The following is a 16,067-nucleotide window of genomic DNA, read 5'->3' on the forward strand; positions in this document are numbered from 1 at the left end:
GTTTGTCATCTCTCCTTTCATCAGCTCGTTCGGGCACTCTCACCACTCCAGACCCTGGTCCATCTTCATCTGCCTCTACATCCTCTTCAGCTGTCACCAAAGCTGCAGCGACCTCCACCACAACCACCCCAACAACACCGAAGACCCTAAAGCCCACAGGCAACAGTTTCAAGCAAGAGTCCGAGCAAGAGAAAGGGAAAGAGTGGGAGAAGGTGAAGGAAAGGGAAAAAGAAAAAGAAAAAGAAAGGGAACGAGAAAAAAAGGAGAAAGAGGCAGAAAGTGAAAGCGAGGCGGTGGCATTGCCCAGCTTGGAGTCTAAGATCAACAGTTTCCTTCAAGGGAATCCTGGTTTCAGTGCTCTCGGACTTGGCCTGGACGACGTGGGCAGCAATAGCCCTCTCCTAGTTGTTGGGGAAAACCTGGATGGCACCCCTGTCCGAGATGAAAGTGGTAGCACACCCACTCAAGACGAAATCATGGACTCACCCCATGTCCTCAATGACCCTCAGAGTGCAGCTATGTCTGGAGGGCATAACCTTTCACCTACAGCCTATCACAGTGACCCCTGGGATGCAGTGATCACTCCACGAGAGGCTCTGGGAGAAAATGAGCGGAAAGACCGGGATTACCGCACCCCACCACCCTCGAGGCTTGCTGCCTTTAGCCCAAGTGCGACTAAATCGGTCAAGGCTATGACCAAAACCAATGATGAAGAAGGGCTGAAGAGAAAAGGAGTGGGTTTGAACGTTCCATCAGCGGCCATGCTGCAGGATCAGAGAATAAAATCAAAGATGGACGGAGAGATAAAGAAAAGTGCAGCCTCTCGCAAGTCAAGTGGAGGATCTGAAGATGGGATGAAAGACAAGGAGAGGAAAGCTTCGGCCGACAATGGAGACCACTACCATCGCATTGAGACTCTTGTTTCTTCATCCTCCAATGAGGGAGTTGCAATCGAAACCCTCGATTACGGCAACCGCATTCAGACGGTGGAAAGCATCCGCTTGGTTGGAAGAGGCCCAAGAAGGGGAAGCAATGCTAGTTCTAGAGTTGGTGGGGCCTGGTATGAAGAGGAGGAGTTTATGGAATCCCCACCCCCACATCGCCCTCGTAGTCACGGCCATGAGAATTCTGAAGAATTGGGATTGGTCCCTTCTCTTCCTCCTCCTCTCCCTGCTCATCCTCCGCCCCCTTTGCAGTACCCACCTCCACCCTACTCAAATGAGGACCATACACGGCCTTCTCATGGCATTCCTCAGCACCATCATCCCCCTCCTTTTTTTCCCTCTTCTATTCCTCGTGTCCCACCACCACTTCCACCCATGCCTCAAACCCCACCCCCTCCTAGAGACCACCTTTCCCCAACCTCCTCTGTTATGGTTGGTGGTGTCCTTGTATCCATAGATCGAGTCCTACCCTACCCACCCGTCAATCTCCGTCCCGATGGAACGGGACTTGGAGGTAGCGGTGGTAGCGCCCCTTCAAGAGGCGGCAAACCCCAGCTCCCTTCCTTGTTAGGTGAACCCCCACGGCCAGGCACTGTGAAAGAGCAGTTTGCCTTGCGCCACGCCCCACCTCTTCATCGCCCTGGCACCCCTGGAGTTCCCCCACCCCTCCTGGGCAGAATTCGAGAGGGCCCTAGTCCCACACCACCATCACCCTCTACCCCAACCACACCTCCATCCCCAGTAGGTGAACCTCGTACTCACATGTCCATCCCCAACCGCCTACCCTTCAACTCCCCAAATAAGAGACCCCGCCGCCCTTCCTCCCCTCTGTCCCTCCTCCACTTACCAAACCAGCATCATGCGCTCCGTTCTCCACAGTTTCCCAGAGGTTCCCTGCCCCCCTCCCTTAACCGTGAGCCCCTCCTGCCTGGGACAAAACGTCCCGCTGGCAGTTTCAGCAGTGGGCCTTTCAACCAACCCAAAAGACCATTCTTGCCCCCTCGATATTAGCATCTTAGAATGAGTGCTAAAGGCTCTGCACAACCTGAAATAGGCAGTGTAGCAAGCTAGCATCACCTGTGAATCGCAGCGTGAGACTTATACTGCATGTAAATACACATGCACTGACACGCCCTGCCCCAGAGCAGCCATGTTACAGCACTACTCTTCATAGAGGAAGAGAAGTTTTCAGATGAGGAGAATGTGGAGATCCAGAAACATCCATATGAAGGAATGCAAAAGGTGGTTATCCTGTTCAGTTTGTGTAATGTAAGAGAGTGCTTGTGGAGAGTGTATGAGTGTGTATTATGGATGACTAGTGGATACGCTGACTATCTCTTTCCTTCAATTAACTCCCTTCACTTTCCCACCCTATAACACTTGTTTTTCTATTGTTTCTCATGTAAAATACTTGTTTCTGCTGTTTACAGGTTACAGAGAACTGTTTTCTGTCTGTTAACCTCTGTTACTCTCTCACTTCGAGCATAGAGCCAGTGGATTTCAACTTTGCTTTATTTCTGAGTGATTAAATTATTGTCATAGACATAATGCTGGCCAACCATGATTGCTTGTAGTGGTCTTTAAGCTTCATAATGCTAGAATACAGCCACTTTATCAACCTTCACCAAGATGTGAAGATTTTGGCTCACACTACATACAGTATAAGCTAACCACGTGTTCAAGGCATAACTACTCTGTAGTTTTTGAGTGCTTTTCAAGAGTTCCCTTGCATTTTTTTTTTTTGTTGCTCCCCCCCCCCCCCTTCAGTTTCAATAGATCTTACATGTATTCTGCTAAATAAAAGCATTGTGATGAGAAATATTATTGAAAGGAAGGAGACTTTTCTTTACAGGTGGTCTCATACTTTGTTCAAGAACAAATGTACCTGGATTATTTTCTGCCTTTTTATTTTTTATTTAACAGCAATTCTGCTATCCTGTAAGTCTTATAACATAATGTAATGTCCAACATGTTTTCAGAAATGTGCAGAGCTAAAATACACAGCTCTGAACATTAGGTTCAAATGAAAGTTGACGAAATAATTAGTTTTGTTTAATTATTTCCAATTTCCCATTGTATCTGAAATGTCAGTTCTTTGTCTCTAGAATTTAAAGATTATGACAATGTCTGTGTTCATTACGAACCACACTTCCATGCATTTCATTTTCAAAATGGCTCACATGTTCGTAAAACTAAAGAAAAATAGTACATCGTTTCACAACAATGTTGATACACTGCTTTTCAACAAAATGAGGTTTGACAACTTAAATGTGAATGTAATCTGTACATTGTTGGAGTTTTCATCCATTGTGTTAGGAAAAAAAGTTGTAATCTTTTTTTTTTTTAAGTGCTGAAAAGTTGATTATTTGAGGGGCATGTTTTAGTGTCTTCTTTTGGACAACATTTGAATTCAGTGTAGAGTGTTTTCCACGAGGAGCATTTCAGAGAACCCACAGACTTATTTAAAAATATTTGTAATAGCAGCTTTGTTGCACATCAGCATGCTATGTACAAACAGAATGAAAACTATCTTCAGTTGTGGGTGAATTGTGAGTCATTCCTTCAGTTGGAGCCACATCTATACATTTTGTACCAGCTGCACCACAGGTTTACTGCTCAAATCTGTCAAAGACTAAAATGTGGATCCTTTCAGTCATGTCAAATGTACAGATAGCTGTCGGAGTGGACTAGTTAATTAAACTGATATGCAGTACTGTTATCAGAAAACAACAGCAAAACCTGCATCATTGTCCTGCAACTATCTAAAACTATCTAAACGCCCAACGCCATCATGACTCCTCTCGTGATTTAAATCAAATTTTGTTTGCAATACTATTTGTTCTATTGGTAACTGCAGACTTGAATTTTGTCGCCTTGCAGTAATGACACTGATGACTGATGGTAAGCAGTGTTAAGACACTGAACAAACAGCAAATTTAAACAACTGTTAACATCCCAAGTTCTACTTTTTATTCTTTTATTTTATTTTTTTGCATTTATATTCATGACACATACATGCAGAGATTTGGGGCAACAGAATAGACTACTAATATCTTCACACCATTTGAACCATGTATTGTGGTGGTTATTGTGGATTCTTATTTAAAGGGAATGTGCCAGACAAAAACAACATCTGCACACATATATCCAACTAAACATCTTTGATCTTGATGTGAAGTGTCAATTGGAGCACACCCCCATTTCTCACATTGACAACCCTAATGGTCACTGATCTTGTGCAACCAAACATTGTCACCATATGATGAAAGAAAATCAGTGATTACTTGATGGCATTCTTCATATCTGAAACATTGTGCACTTGTAAACTTGTTGAATTTGATTTAGTTTTGTAAACTTGCCAATCATTTTGCAGTAAGGGATGACACATTTTCCCTTTCATGTTACCCTTCTCAGTGACCAATAGATCATGCAAATAAACACTCACAGTACCTTTAAGTTTATACTGTGTTTGCTGTGAACTTCAGTACTTGAAAGCTAATGGTGAGAGAGTGTGGTTTAATTTACTGCAATCAGACCAGGCAGAATCAGATTTACACATTGCTTACTTGAAACTAAGATGGAGCTGTGTCTGAAACGCATTCATAGTGTTCTTTAACTGTTTAATATAGGCAGATTAGTTCAAATTTGCAGTAATCTGCTTTTCTTTTTTTCTTGCCTGTAAAGCTGTAGTAACAAGTCTGATTGCTTATCTATAGGTAATGCTTATATAAACGCTGTTGAACAATGTCCTTACATAGGCTCCCTTAGAATACAGCTGCACTCACTAGTAAAGTGCACCAGTTTATTGACATTGTAAGACATTTATAAATGAGTGCTTAAATCGTATGATTTTGGATTTCTCGTCTCTAGGATCCTGTCGAAATAACGGTGTTTTGAGTGCATGTGGATTTTGTTTCACCCCGTATAATGTAAGATCAGGCTATAGGAGGCAGAAGTGATGGAGCATTAACTTGAGCTTGTTTCTCTAAATATATTGTCTTGCTTTGGTTCGATATAATTTTAGTGTTCAGTTCATAAACCTTCACTGTTGTCTCTTCATTCCTCCGTAAAATCCGTTTATTTGAATGTGTTGTGTTTATATGCAGGAGAATCCGGAGCGTTTAGCTGTCAGTGATTGTGTTTACTTGCGCACTGAGTGGACGCTCATGACGCACCTCTGGCTTCGCTTCTCATTGGTTGTTTCTCACACAGAGCCCGCCCTCATTCGATTGTTCTCGGCGAATCGGGTGTCTTGCTGTGTGACGATGTAGTAGTTCCTGTAAAATGGCGGCCCGCTGAGAGAGGGCAACATTTGATGTTTATAGGGGAAATGAAGGAGCCGTAGCTTTGAGTTTAGAGTGTAAAATGCTTGTAGCCGTGTTCTCGAGGTGGCCCGTCTGTCGGGCGGCAGTGAGAGCAGCGGTCCGGAGCAGCAGAGACTACGGGAAGGTGTGCAGGATTCTGTGTGTGATGTGACTGATGAGGGTCTGACAGAGACATGTCATATAGTGACACATTGTTCTTAGTAACAGTTAGACCTGTTTGAAGTGGAATTAGAATAGCGTGAATGTGTGTTTATGTATAAAGTAATAATGAAAGGTTTGGATTCAGACACTTTTTAAATGTGCTACATTTTATTTATGCACTTTTAAATATATTAACATATTAAAATTAACGTTCAGTTAAAACTACTATATGAAAAGGTATATATAATTGAAGATTACTGTAACATAACATAGATAGCAGTAAGTTACTACAGTGGGGACCAAAAGTCTGAGACCACACTAAAATTGCTTTATTTAATATGTTAGAAAAAAAACTACTTAATATAAATGTTATGATGAAAAAAAAAGATTCTGCTTATTAAGGTAATATTGGCCATGTGAATTTTTGTACAGATAATTCTTAAGTTGGTGCTCTTTAGATCATCTCGAATCATGCTGGAGAATATCATCAGGTTTAGTTCATGTTCAATGATCCAGATATTGTGATATTATTGAGATATTGTGACTTTCATGTAAATATTTTTAATTAAACTTTTCATTTAAATTCTAATGCTCAGTTCATTTGTAATGGGAAAAAATGCACATTTTCATTAGTGGTCAGTGGTCTCAGAATTTTGGGCCTCATTGTATATTGTTATAAATGTTATGTAATGATATGGTTAGTCTGATATAATTACGGTATGTCCTTGATGCCAAGTAATTCACTCCGACGACCTTGAAGTTTTACTTTCATGCAGATTTTTAAATCGTTTTTTTATATTAGTTTTGTTCTTCAATTTCATCTTCAAATTATGCCACTCCCTCATATTTACTTCTGATATTAAACCTTCCCCATAGTGTAATTTACTGATAGTCTCTGTTATTTTTGCACGGTGACTGATGTGTCATCTCCGTATAGCGGACTCACACACTCTTCTCTGTTTCAGCTTCAGCCGTCTGCCGGTCAGGCCGAGCGCTTGCGGATATTTGAGTCTCTGCGTGATCGGCATGTCCAGGTGACTGGAGATGCATCAGGACAAAATCTGACCATCCGATTGGCTGATGGCAGAACACTGAACGGTTCTGCTGGTGTGACCGCACCGTTACAGATCGCCCAGAATGAACGGTAAATATATGCCACAGACTGTGTGTCATGTCGTCTAAATGTTTACCACGATTGAGATGCAAGTTACTAAACACTGCTGATATATATCTGTGAAACACTGTCTTCATCATATCCAGTGACCTTCATTAATTATTGATCTGGACAAAATATTTAAAACCTGGAAAACTTTGAATGTGTAATGTCATTGCTATTTTCATGTCTATATGAGCAATATCTCACTAATAGCCGTGCGATATCACTCTGGCCGTGTGCCTGTGGTCGAATCACAGCACATACACATACAACGGTTCGACGGCACAAGTGTGTAAATAAGAAACAACAACAGAGTGTCTTTAAAAACCCTCTTTTGTGCGGAACTACTACCATCTGCCACGGATTCACATCTCAAGCTGATAGTTTAGGCTAACAGTTGAGCCCAAGCCTACATTACTAATTACTTACTAGCAACGAAGGAACGTTGAGTCTTCATCCATCTTATATTGGAAATATGACCTAGTATCTCTACCCTTCCTGAAGCCCGCTTGGAAAACCTTCAATAGGATCTGACTGGCATGAGTAATCCGTGCTATTGTGCCATAATTGGAACAATCTTGGGCATCCCCGTTTTTGGTAATGGGATAAACAGGTCTTGTCCAGGCCATTTAGGCCACACCTCTTGGCACACAGCTTTGATGACACTGATTGGCACTGGTTTTAAAAGTTCTGCAGGGATCCCATTGATTCCTGGGGCTTTCTCATTTGGCAGTTGTCATAGCCCATGCAGTTTCTTCTTCCAAAATGTTGGGTTACCCGTCTATCTGGCCATTTTCATGTTCTTCTTGGTTTTCAGTCTGACTGGCGTACAGCTCTTCTGTATATTCTCTCCACCTGCTCTTGATCTCCCATTAGTCAATCAGTTCATTTCCATCCCTAACCGTTCCTTTTCGGGCAGATAAACTAGATTGCATCATCTTCATTGCAGCAAACATGGATGAGGTGTAACCCTTCCTATTTGCCTCTTCCAGATGTTGACATTGTTCGTCCAACTGTCTTTCCTTCTACTTCCTAGCTTTGCATTGGAGCTCTGCACTCAGCTTTTTAACCTTGTCCTTATTGCCCCTATATTTTGCCACTCTTCGCTGATCTGCTATATTAATGGTGTTGACGGACAGCCACCTACTTGTTGTCTTAGGCTTTTGGTATGAAGCATGTTTCTCAGCAATTTAGATGATAGTATCTCGGATCTCTCGCCATTGCTCATCTGGAACTTTCCCTTCAAGACTGAGAAGGTCAAACCGGTTTCTTTACTTCCACAGCATACATTGTTGATATGTTATCAATGTTGAAAGTGAATGTTATTTTAAATGTTTTTTAGTGCTCCGTTTAGGGGAATGTGAAGTTTGTACAGCATAAAACTAGTCTATGGATACTCCTCATAAAATGCAGAAACCCAGTGTGTGTGTGTGTGCGTGTGTGTGTTGACAGTTTTAAAGGTGCAGTGGTGAGCAGAGTAAATGGGGATTTATGGGATCTACGTCGCCCTCTTGTGGAGGACTGTGACCTGCAGCTGCTGGGTTTTGACTCAGTGGAGGGGAAACAGGTATTCAAGCTTTAGTGCATTCAAGACGTTTGTCTTAAATGGTGAAACTCACAAAAAAAAACTGTCAGAAACATGTTTGTGTAATACAATTTAACTTAAAATAAAATATATTTTAATTCTCATACTACCTTTAATTGATGCTGATTTGAATTGTATAATAATTAATTTTTATATATTTTATTTTATTGATTTATTTTATAGAAACTGAAATGGGGAAACAAATGAACAAACGAAAAAAATATTTATTGAGGGTCAAAAACAAAAAAGAAATGATTTCTTTTAATTATGTATTTAAATAATGTATTTTTATGTTAAATATTATTTATTCTTTGTATTAATAATAATATATTAATTTATTAATTTATATATTAATAATATATTAAAGTCACAAAATTAGCAATATTTTTGTATAATTGTTGTTTTTTATATATTTTATTGATTTATCTTTTATAGAAACTGAAATAGGGAAACAAATGAACAAACAGAAAAAATATTTATTGAGGGTCAAAAACAAAGAAATATGATTTCTTTGTATTATGTAATTAAAAAATGAATTTTCTCTGCTGTAGGTGGTGTGGCGCACAGGAGCGTGTGTGTTAGGGAGTGTGATGGAGAATCACTTCAGTGCTCTTGTGTGTCGAGAGGGAGTGTCTGACACGGGCCTGTACTGCGATTATCAGCTACAGAACAAGTAAACACTGTTCTCTTTCCAGCTCCTGATATAAGTCAATAGTCTTATGTAGGGTTGTGCCGATAGACGATAGTATCGTGTATCGACGATAGTCAGAGATATCGCTGCTGGCAGATGCCTTTGACGATATCAATACGATAATTAGCTCGTTTTCCCATTAATGTATTAAATCATTATTATTATTATTATTATTATTATTATTATTATTATTATTATGAAGCTAGTATTGTTATTAAATTAATTAGGAACTACAATTAATTTGCCTTGCCTAAATTCATAACGACATCACCACATAACCACACTTGCGACATCACCGACACGCGTATGAGATCCATTCACAAATTGTCAAGAGTGCTTGTTTTAACAGACGCATCATTCTTATACAGAGCCAAGATGAAGACGGCATCGTTGTTCGTCAGTATTTTGTTTCCATAGCACATTAACAAAACATTTAATGACACTAATAACACTAAAAACAATACAATTACAAAATATTAATGATGATAATAATATCACTAAAATTATATAGGCCTAATAACAGTCTTTAGTTCACGAACACAGCACAACTCTGCCATCTGTGAAAATCAAAAGCAACTTCAAACACTTGTTTAACAAGTAATATTCTTCTAATTGTTTTACTGTCTATAATGTAAGTCCACAAGAGAAATATTAAGCCAGTAAATTGATAGTTGCTGTACCGTTATATCCACCGTCGTCTCTGAGAGAACGCGCCGTTAATGCAGCGAAAGCTCAGTCCGTTTCTGCTTTCATTTTCAGGGAATGAGCGCGTTTACGTGCACGTTATTAACTCGATTATGCTGAATAAACTGACAATGCATGTCATGTAAACACATTAACCCGTTTTCCTTTATCGGAGTCAAGTCATAGGTTTAAGTATAACCGATCGACTTTTAGATTTTTGCCTCTGATTTCTCCCGGCATTTAAAACACATTAATCCGCGTTCTTTGGGCTTATTGAAGTGCGATATGTGAAGTGCATCCAGACAGAGAGAGCACTGGTAGGAGGACATGTATCACAAACTCCGACTCTTTCTTGACCTAAGAAATTATTAAAACGTGTTCCCACCTCGTGCAGAAGTACAGTCAAAATGCTGCATCTGTAACGGCATGAGAGGATAATGTGTGTCCGTAAATTTCCCGCTGACATGTTGAAATACTCTGAGTCAGATACAAGAATGATTATAGGATCTTTTTTACCTCACTATACCGGGAAATAACCTGATCTAACCTATTAATAAACACTCCACCTTTGCTAGCAAAATAGAAAACAATTCTCATATATAAAACGAACTAATAAAACAAGCAAACTAACGAGTAAATAAGCAAGTTAATAATCAAATAAGCAAGCCCCGCCCCCTCACGATAATATCGTGTATCGCCGATCTCACAGGCTGACGATATGAAAATGGAGCATATCGCCCAACACGTCTTGTGTACAGTTTTTTTTTTTTTTTTTTTTTTTTTACGCATTGAACTAAAATTAAAATGTAACTAAGTTGTGGTGCTGTGTGTCTGTCTGTGTATGTCGTAGCTCTCTCTCTCTGCTGGAGGTGGAGCAGAGGTGTAAGCAGACGGCAGCTGGGAAGATGCCCATCATCAAGCTTGAGGTCACTGTACAGGAACTGAAAGAGCTCTTCCAGGTCAGCATCACCTCTTGAGCTTTACACTGTTCTTGTGCCTATGGATGGATGTTTTCCTTAAGTTTACTCTTACTCGTTTAGATGTGAAAATGTTATGACAAAAACTCACTGGGTCTCATTCATTAAAACGTTCGTAAATAAATTAGTAATTTGTGTGTAAAACGGGCCTTCCTAAAAACTCTCCTGTGGATTTTATCACATCAGATTTGTAAAGGCTGGCCCAGACGATAAAAAAAATCATAGATTTAACAGTGCGCGTTTGTCCTCGGGATTTCCCCCACACAACAGGTGTTTCAGACTTCCAATTCAACATGTTGAATGTTTATGATTTGCGGCCCCGACGTTCTTCCTAGCAGATTCAATCACTTTTAACCAGTGTTGGGTGTAACTAATTACTAAGTAATTAATTACTGTAATTTCATTACTTTTCACTTTAAAACGTAAATTATGGGATTACTCTTATTTTTTTCTGTTATTCATTTTTTTCTGCATTCAGCTGAGATGCTTTGGTTGCACTGATACGGAATATCTGTGGAAGTAATGTGTTACTATGATTTGATTTCGCAGATTTGTTTTATCAACAATTAGCGAATATAAAAATGCAATAATACCTGCAATATTAACTTCTCCATTATGGTCAGCGTGTGTGTCCCACCCCTCCTCCTCTGTGATTGAACTGCTGGGTAAAAACTGAAGTGATGAGCGCTGTGTTTTACTGAAATTTTAACATTGTTCAACTCTCGGTAACCCGAAAAAATGACAAGCACCCAATTTGGTTTTGCGTTGTTATCACTAAACAAAAAAATCTAAATGACTACATAAAAACAAAATAAGAAATATTGCTGTTGTAATATTTCACTGTAAAATAAAATGAGTGTTTAAGTATAATTGTATTTTTTATTACAACTGTAAAAGTTCAAAACTAATATTTATGGCTGTCTTAATTTCTTATTTTTTTATGGAAAACCACAGCAAGCCCTTAACTCTTCAATGAAATGACACTTAATGAAATGAAGAAGACTAAACTAGATAGTTTACGGACGTGGTTTTCAAACAAATGCTGAAGCTGTCCATGGAGGATTTCTAGAAGTGAAAAGTTAAAAAAACAGAAATGGTCATTTAAATCTGTGGTCAATTTGATGCATCAAAATGAGTACTTCACAGTGATTCATCAGGTGATGTGTGTATTTGTGAGGGCAGATCAGATTATTAATATTGTGAAATATGACAACTGACTAGTGAGTTGACTGTTTTACTAGTCCTCACTAGTCATATCTATGGAATGTCTACATAAAACATGAAAACCCGATGTGTTTGTGTAGGATGATGCTGTCAGATTGCAGCTGGCTGAAGAGCAGATAATGGGAAACACAGTCAGCGTCTACAGGTCTGAAGTCACTCTCACTGTCCTGCTGGAGCTGTGTGTGTGTGTGTGTGTGTGATCCCTGATGTCTTTGTGTCTCTTTGTCAGGTGTGGAGACAGTGTGGGTGTGTGTTCAGGTGTTCTTCTGCCACACACAGGCTTCCTGAAGGCCTTCAAGATGCTCCAGGTAACTCAGTTTTTGCTGACAGTCCTCCTCTGTTAGTGTGTCTGATTGAATGTGTTTGTTGTGATGTTGCTACTTGAGTGGCTGTTGTCATAGTGTTTACATTGTTGTTGTATGGTTAACTTCCTGTTTATTGCATTAATATCTGTGGCACTTCCTGTTTCACAGTCTCCCTTCCCTTTTCCCAGGCTGCCGTTCTCTCTTTAGGGTCATGACATGGCACTTTTAGTTTTATTAATGGAACATTTTGTTTTTCTTCCACATTTTTGGGTTTGTTTAAATGAGTCTTGATGTTGATGCATTCGTACATTAATGTGATTTAAATTTACGTCATGCTTTTGATCAACAATGGCATTCTTCATTTAGTTTGTAAACTAGAATGAAGAATCTTCATGCAGCTTCTTTTTATACACTCACCTAAAGGATTATTAGGAACACCATACTAATACTGTGTTTGACCCCCTTTCGCCTTCAGAACTGCCTTAATTCTACGTGGCATTGATTCAACAAGGTGCTGAAAGCATTCTTTAGAAATGTTGGCCCATATTGATAGGATAGCATCTTGCAGTTGATGGAGATTTGTGGGATGCACATCCAGGGCACGAAGCTCCCGTTCCACCACATCCCAAATATGCTCTATTGGGTTGAGATCTGGTGACTGTGGGGGCCATTTTAGTACAGTGAACTCATTGTCATGTAACCAAGAAACCAATTTGAAATGATTCGAGCTTTGTGACATGGTGCATTATCCTGCTGGAAGTAGCCATCAGAGGATGGGTACATGGTGGACATAAAGGGATGGACATGGTCAGAAACAATGCTCAGGTAGGCCGTGGCATTTAAACGATGCCCAATTGGCACTAAGGGGCCTAAAGTGTGCCAAGAAAACATCCCCCACACCATTACACCACCACCACCAGCCTGCACAGTGGTAACAAGGCATGATGGATCCATGTTCTCATTCTGTTTACACCAAATTCTGACTCTACCATCTGAATGTCTCAACAGAAATCGAGACTCATCAGACCAGGCAACGTTTTTCCATTCTTCAACTGTCCAATTTTGGTGAGCTCGTGCAAATTGTAGCCTCTTTTTCCTATTTGTAGTGGAGATGAGTGGTACCCGGTGGGGTCTTCTGCTGTTGTAGCCCATCCGCCTCAAGGTTGTGCGTGTTGTGGCTTCACAAATGCTTTGCTGCATACCTCGGTTGTAACGAGTGGTTATTTCAGTCAAAGTTGCTCTTCTATCAGCTTGAATCAGTCGGCCCATTCTCCTCTGACCTCTAGCATCAACAAGGCATTTTCGCCCACAGGACTGCCGCATACTGGATGTTTTTCCCTTTTCACACCATTCTTTGTAAACCCTAGAAATGGTTGTGCGTGAAAATCCCAGTAACTGAGCAGATTGTGAAATACTCAGACCGGCCCGTCTGGCACCAATAACCATGCCACGCTCAAAATTGCTTAAATCACCTTTCTTTCCCATTCTGACATTCAGTTTGGAGTTCAGGAGATTGTCTTGACCAGGACCACACCCCTAAATGCATTGAAGCAACTGCCATGTGATTGGTTGATTAGATAATTGCATTAATGAGAAATTGAACAGGTGTTCCTAATAATCCTTTAGGTGAGTGTATAATGACATTGTGCTGTGACTTCGACTCTCACGCTCCAAAAAAAATACCATAAATGTATAAAAAATACACTCGGGTTCAAAAGTTTGAGTTTTTGTTTTGTTTTTGAAAGTCTCTTCGGCTCGATGGGGATGCATTAATTAGATAAAATAAATGCAGTAAACACTGTAATATTGTCAAATATTATTTTACATTTAAAATAATTGTTTTCTATTGTAATATACTTTTAAAAGTAATTTATTCCTGTGATGTAGAGCTGAATTTTCAGCATCATTACTCCAGTCTTCAGTGTCACATGATCCTTCAGAAATCTAATATGCTGATTTCCTGCTCAAGAAACATTTCTGATTATTATCAATGTTAAGAACAGTTGTGCTGCTTCATATTTTTATGGAAAATTATAGATTTTTCAGGATTCTTTGATGAATACAAAGTTCAAAAGAACAGCATTTGAAATTGAAAACTTTTGTAACATTATAAATGTATGTACTCTCTTTATATCAGTTTATTGCATTCTTGCTGAATACAAATCAATTCTGACCCAAAAATGTTTTAATAGTAGTGTAAGTAGTGTTATGAAGACATGTAATAGTCTCTTCATCTACTGAAGCTCAGATTGTGTCCACATCACATTTAAAAATATGCCTTTAGACTCTTCATTTTATTACTCATACCTCTTGCCCTCTCAGGTGTCTCCTGTAACTTTGTCCGGTTCAACAGAGGCTTCAGGTATCCTCAGGATGATCGGAGTTGCTTTTCCAGGAGAAAGAGAACGAGAGGAATGGGAGAGAGAACAGGAGGAGGCCAGAAAGAGAGACCACAGGAGAATCGGGAAGGTGAGTGTTGTTAGTCGTGCCGCTACACTACAGTAGTAACTCTGAATGATTCCTTATTCTGGTATGAAGAGGCTCACAACAGCTTCATTAGGATGATTATATGGAGTCAAAATAGTCTTGATTTATAAACAGTAGGGCTGGGTTGGAAATATTTATTTCTCAGTTTTAATTAATTCCCATTTTGATGAACTGATATTGCAATTCTTAAATTCCAAGAATTTATCTTTTATGCCAGGTTCAGACTACATGATATCAGCCAGATTTTGATTCGTGAACAAAAATAATTCATTTTATCTTGTATAGTGTGTCTTAGTGGACGACAACACGCCAAAGTCTTACAAATTTAAAAGCTTCCAAATTTCGTCATTTTTAAGAAATTCAAACAATAAATGGGTCAATTACATGACATGCATATTTTTTGTGTCCAACTGCATTATTTCCTTTTAAAATAATTTGATAAATTCGTGACATATATCACGTTTGAATTCATTTTAGTACATTTAAATAATACATATTATTTTATGTTTTGTTATCTTAAACCCCCAAATGTCTGGTGGTGCAACTGTCTGAACAAATTAACAGAAACTATTTAAAATGCTGCTACTTAATAATAAATAATAAAAAACGAAATACTGTGGCTTCATTTTAGGTTTGAAACCTTTGATATAAACAAATATTATAAATATCAGTAGATTTTAAGCTGTTGAGATAGTTGAAAAACTTTTGTACAGCAATTTGTATGTCAGTGTGGCACAACAGCAAACACGGCTATTTTATTATGAACTGACAAGGTAATTACTGTAAACATGATAATGCATCATCCAGAGGATCCCAACTTATCCTTGTGGCAGAGTTAAAGTGTTTGTAGATCTATCTCAAATACTGGTAAATACTGTTAATTTCAAGTATGGGTAGGTTTGTACACTTCATGTCAGGTGGTACAACTACAGTGCATGCAACTATTTGGTTGTACCACCTGACATAAAAACAGTATAAAAAAAAGTTTTTTTAACACTTTAAACAGAATTTAACACTTTGAAATGTTCTTTAACAACTGAAACTTTTTTTTAAACGCATTGTTAATGACTCAAAAATATGCATTTAATCAATCTTGAAAAGATTTTTCTTTGAAAAGAAAATTTATTTGTCAATGACCCAAATACCATTTTGTGGCTCTTGTTATAGATCCCTGTAGCACTTCAGTTCATGCAGCATGTGAACCGATCATCTCTTCATCTTTACTACTAGTTATAGCGTGAAATAAACATGAATGAACTTCATAAGTATGTTGTTTCAACTGCGGAAAGACGTTTATACACCATTTTTCAAGTTAAAGTCCACCGACCTTAATGCTGTCTGGTTTGTTGTGCAAACAACACATAACTGCTGACTGCCTTATATATACATAACACATGACTGCCTTATGTGCAATTTAAATGTGTTTATATATATATATACAAATATATACATATATACATACAGTGATACAGTGAGGAAAATAAGTATTTGAACACCCTGCTATTTTGCAAGTTCTCCCACTTGGAAATCATGGAGGGGTCTGAAATT

The 16,067-nt window shown here is 39.0% G+C and overlaps 2 protein-coding genes across 3 annotated transcripts in view; both read left to right on the forward strand.

Moving 5' to 3' along the window:
- Window positions 1–3,070, forward strand: part of rprd2b (regulation of nuclear pre-mRNA domain containing 2b) — a 33,647-nt gene extending 30,577 nt beyond the window's left edge. The window contains exon 10 of the mRNA XM_084088346.1: window positions 1–3,070. Coding sequence (XP_083944472.1) covers window positions 1–1,955 — 1,955 coding nt within the window. The 3' untranslated portion in view covers window positions 1,956–3,070.
- Window positions 1,962–16,067, forward strand: part of tars2 (threonyl-tRNA synthetase 2, mitochondrial) — a 26,435-nt gene continuing 12,329 nt past the window's right edge. The window contains exons 1-8 of one of the 2 annotated variants that reach the window (XM_084088348.1): window positions 1,962–2,186; window positions 6,376–6,554; window positions 8,019–8,133; window positions 8,703–8,824; window positions 10,377–10,485; window positions 11,808–11,872; window positions 11,957–12,035; window positions 14,355–14,501. In XM_084088348.1, the coding sequence (XP_083944474.1) occupies window positions 2,178–2,186; window positions 6,376–6,554; window positions 8,019–8,133; window positions 8,703–8,824; window positions 10,377–10,485; window positions 11,808–11,872; window positions 11,957–12,035; window positions 14,355–14,501 (825 nt within the window). In that variant the 5' untranslated portion in view covers window positions 1,962–2,177. Of the gene's footprint in view, window positions 2,187–5,207; window positions 5,394–6,375; window positions 6,555–8,018; window positions 8,134–8,702; window positions 8,825–10,376; window positions 10,486–11,807; window positions 11,873–11,956; window positions 12,036–14,354; window positions 14,502–16,067 lie in introns of those variants that run through there. The other variant, XM_084088347.1, reaches the window with a different exon arrangement.

This window comes from Abramis brama (assembly GCF_963993115.1).
Source record: "Abramis brama genome assembly, chromosome: 17".
Classification (NCBI taxonomy): domain Eukaryota; kingdom Metazoa; phylum Chordata; class Actinopteri; order Cypriniformes; family Leuciscidae; genus Abramis; species Abramis brama.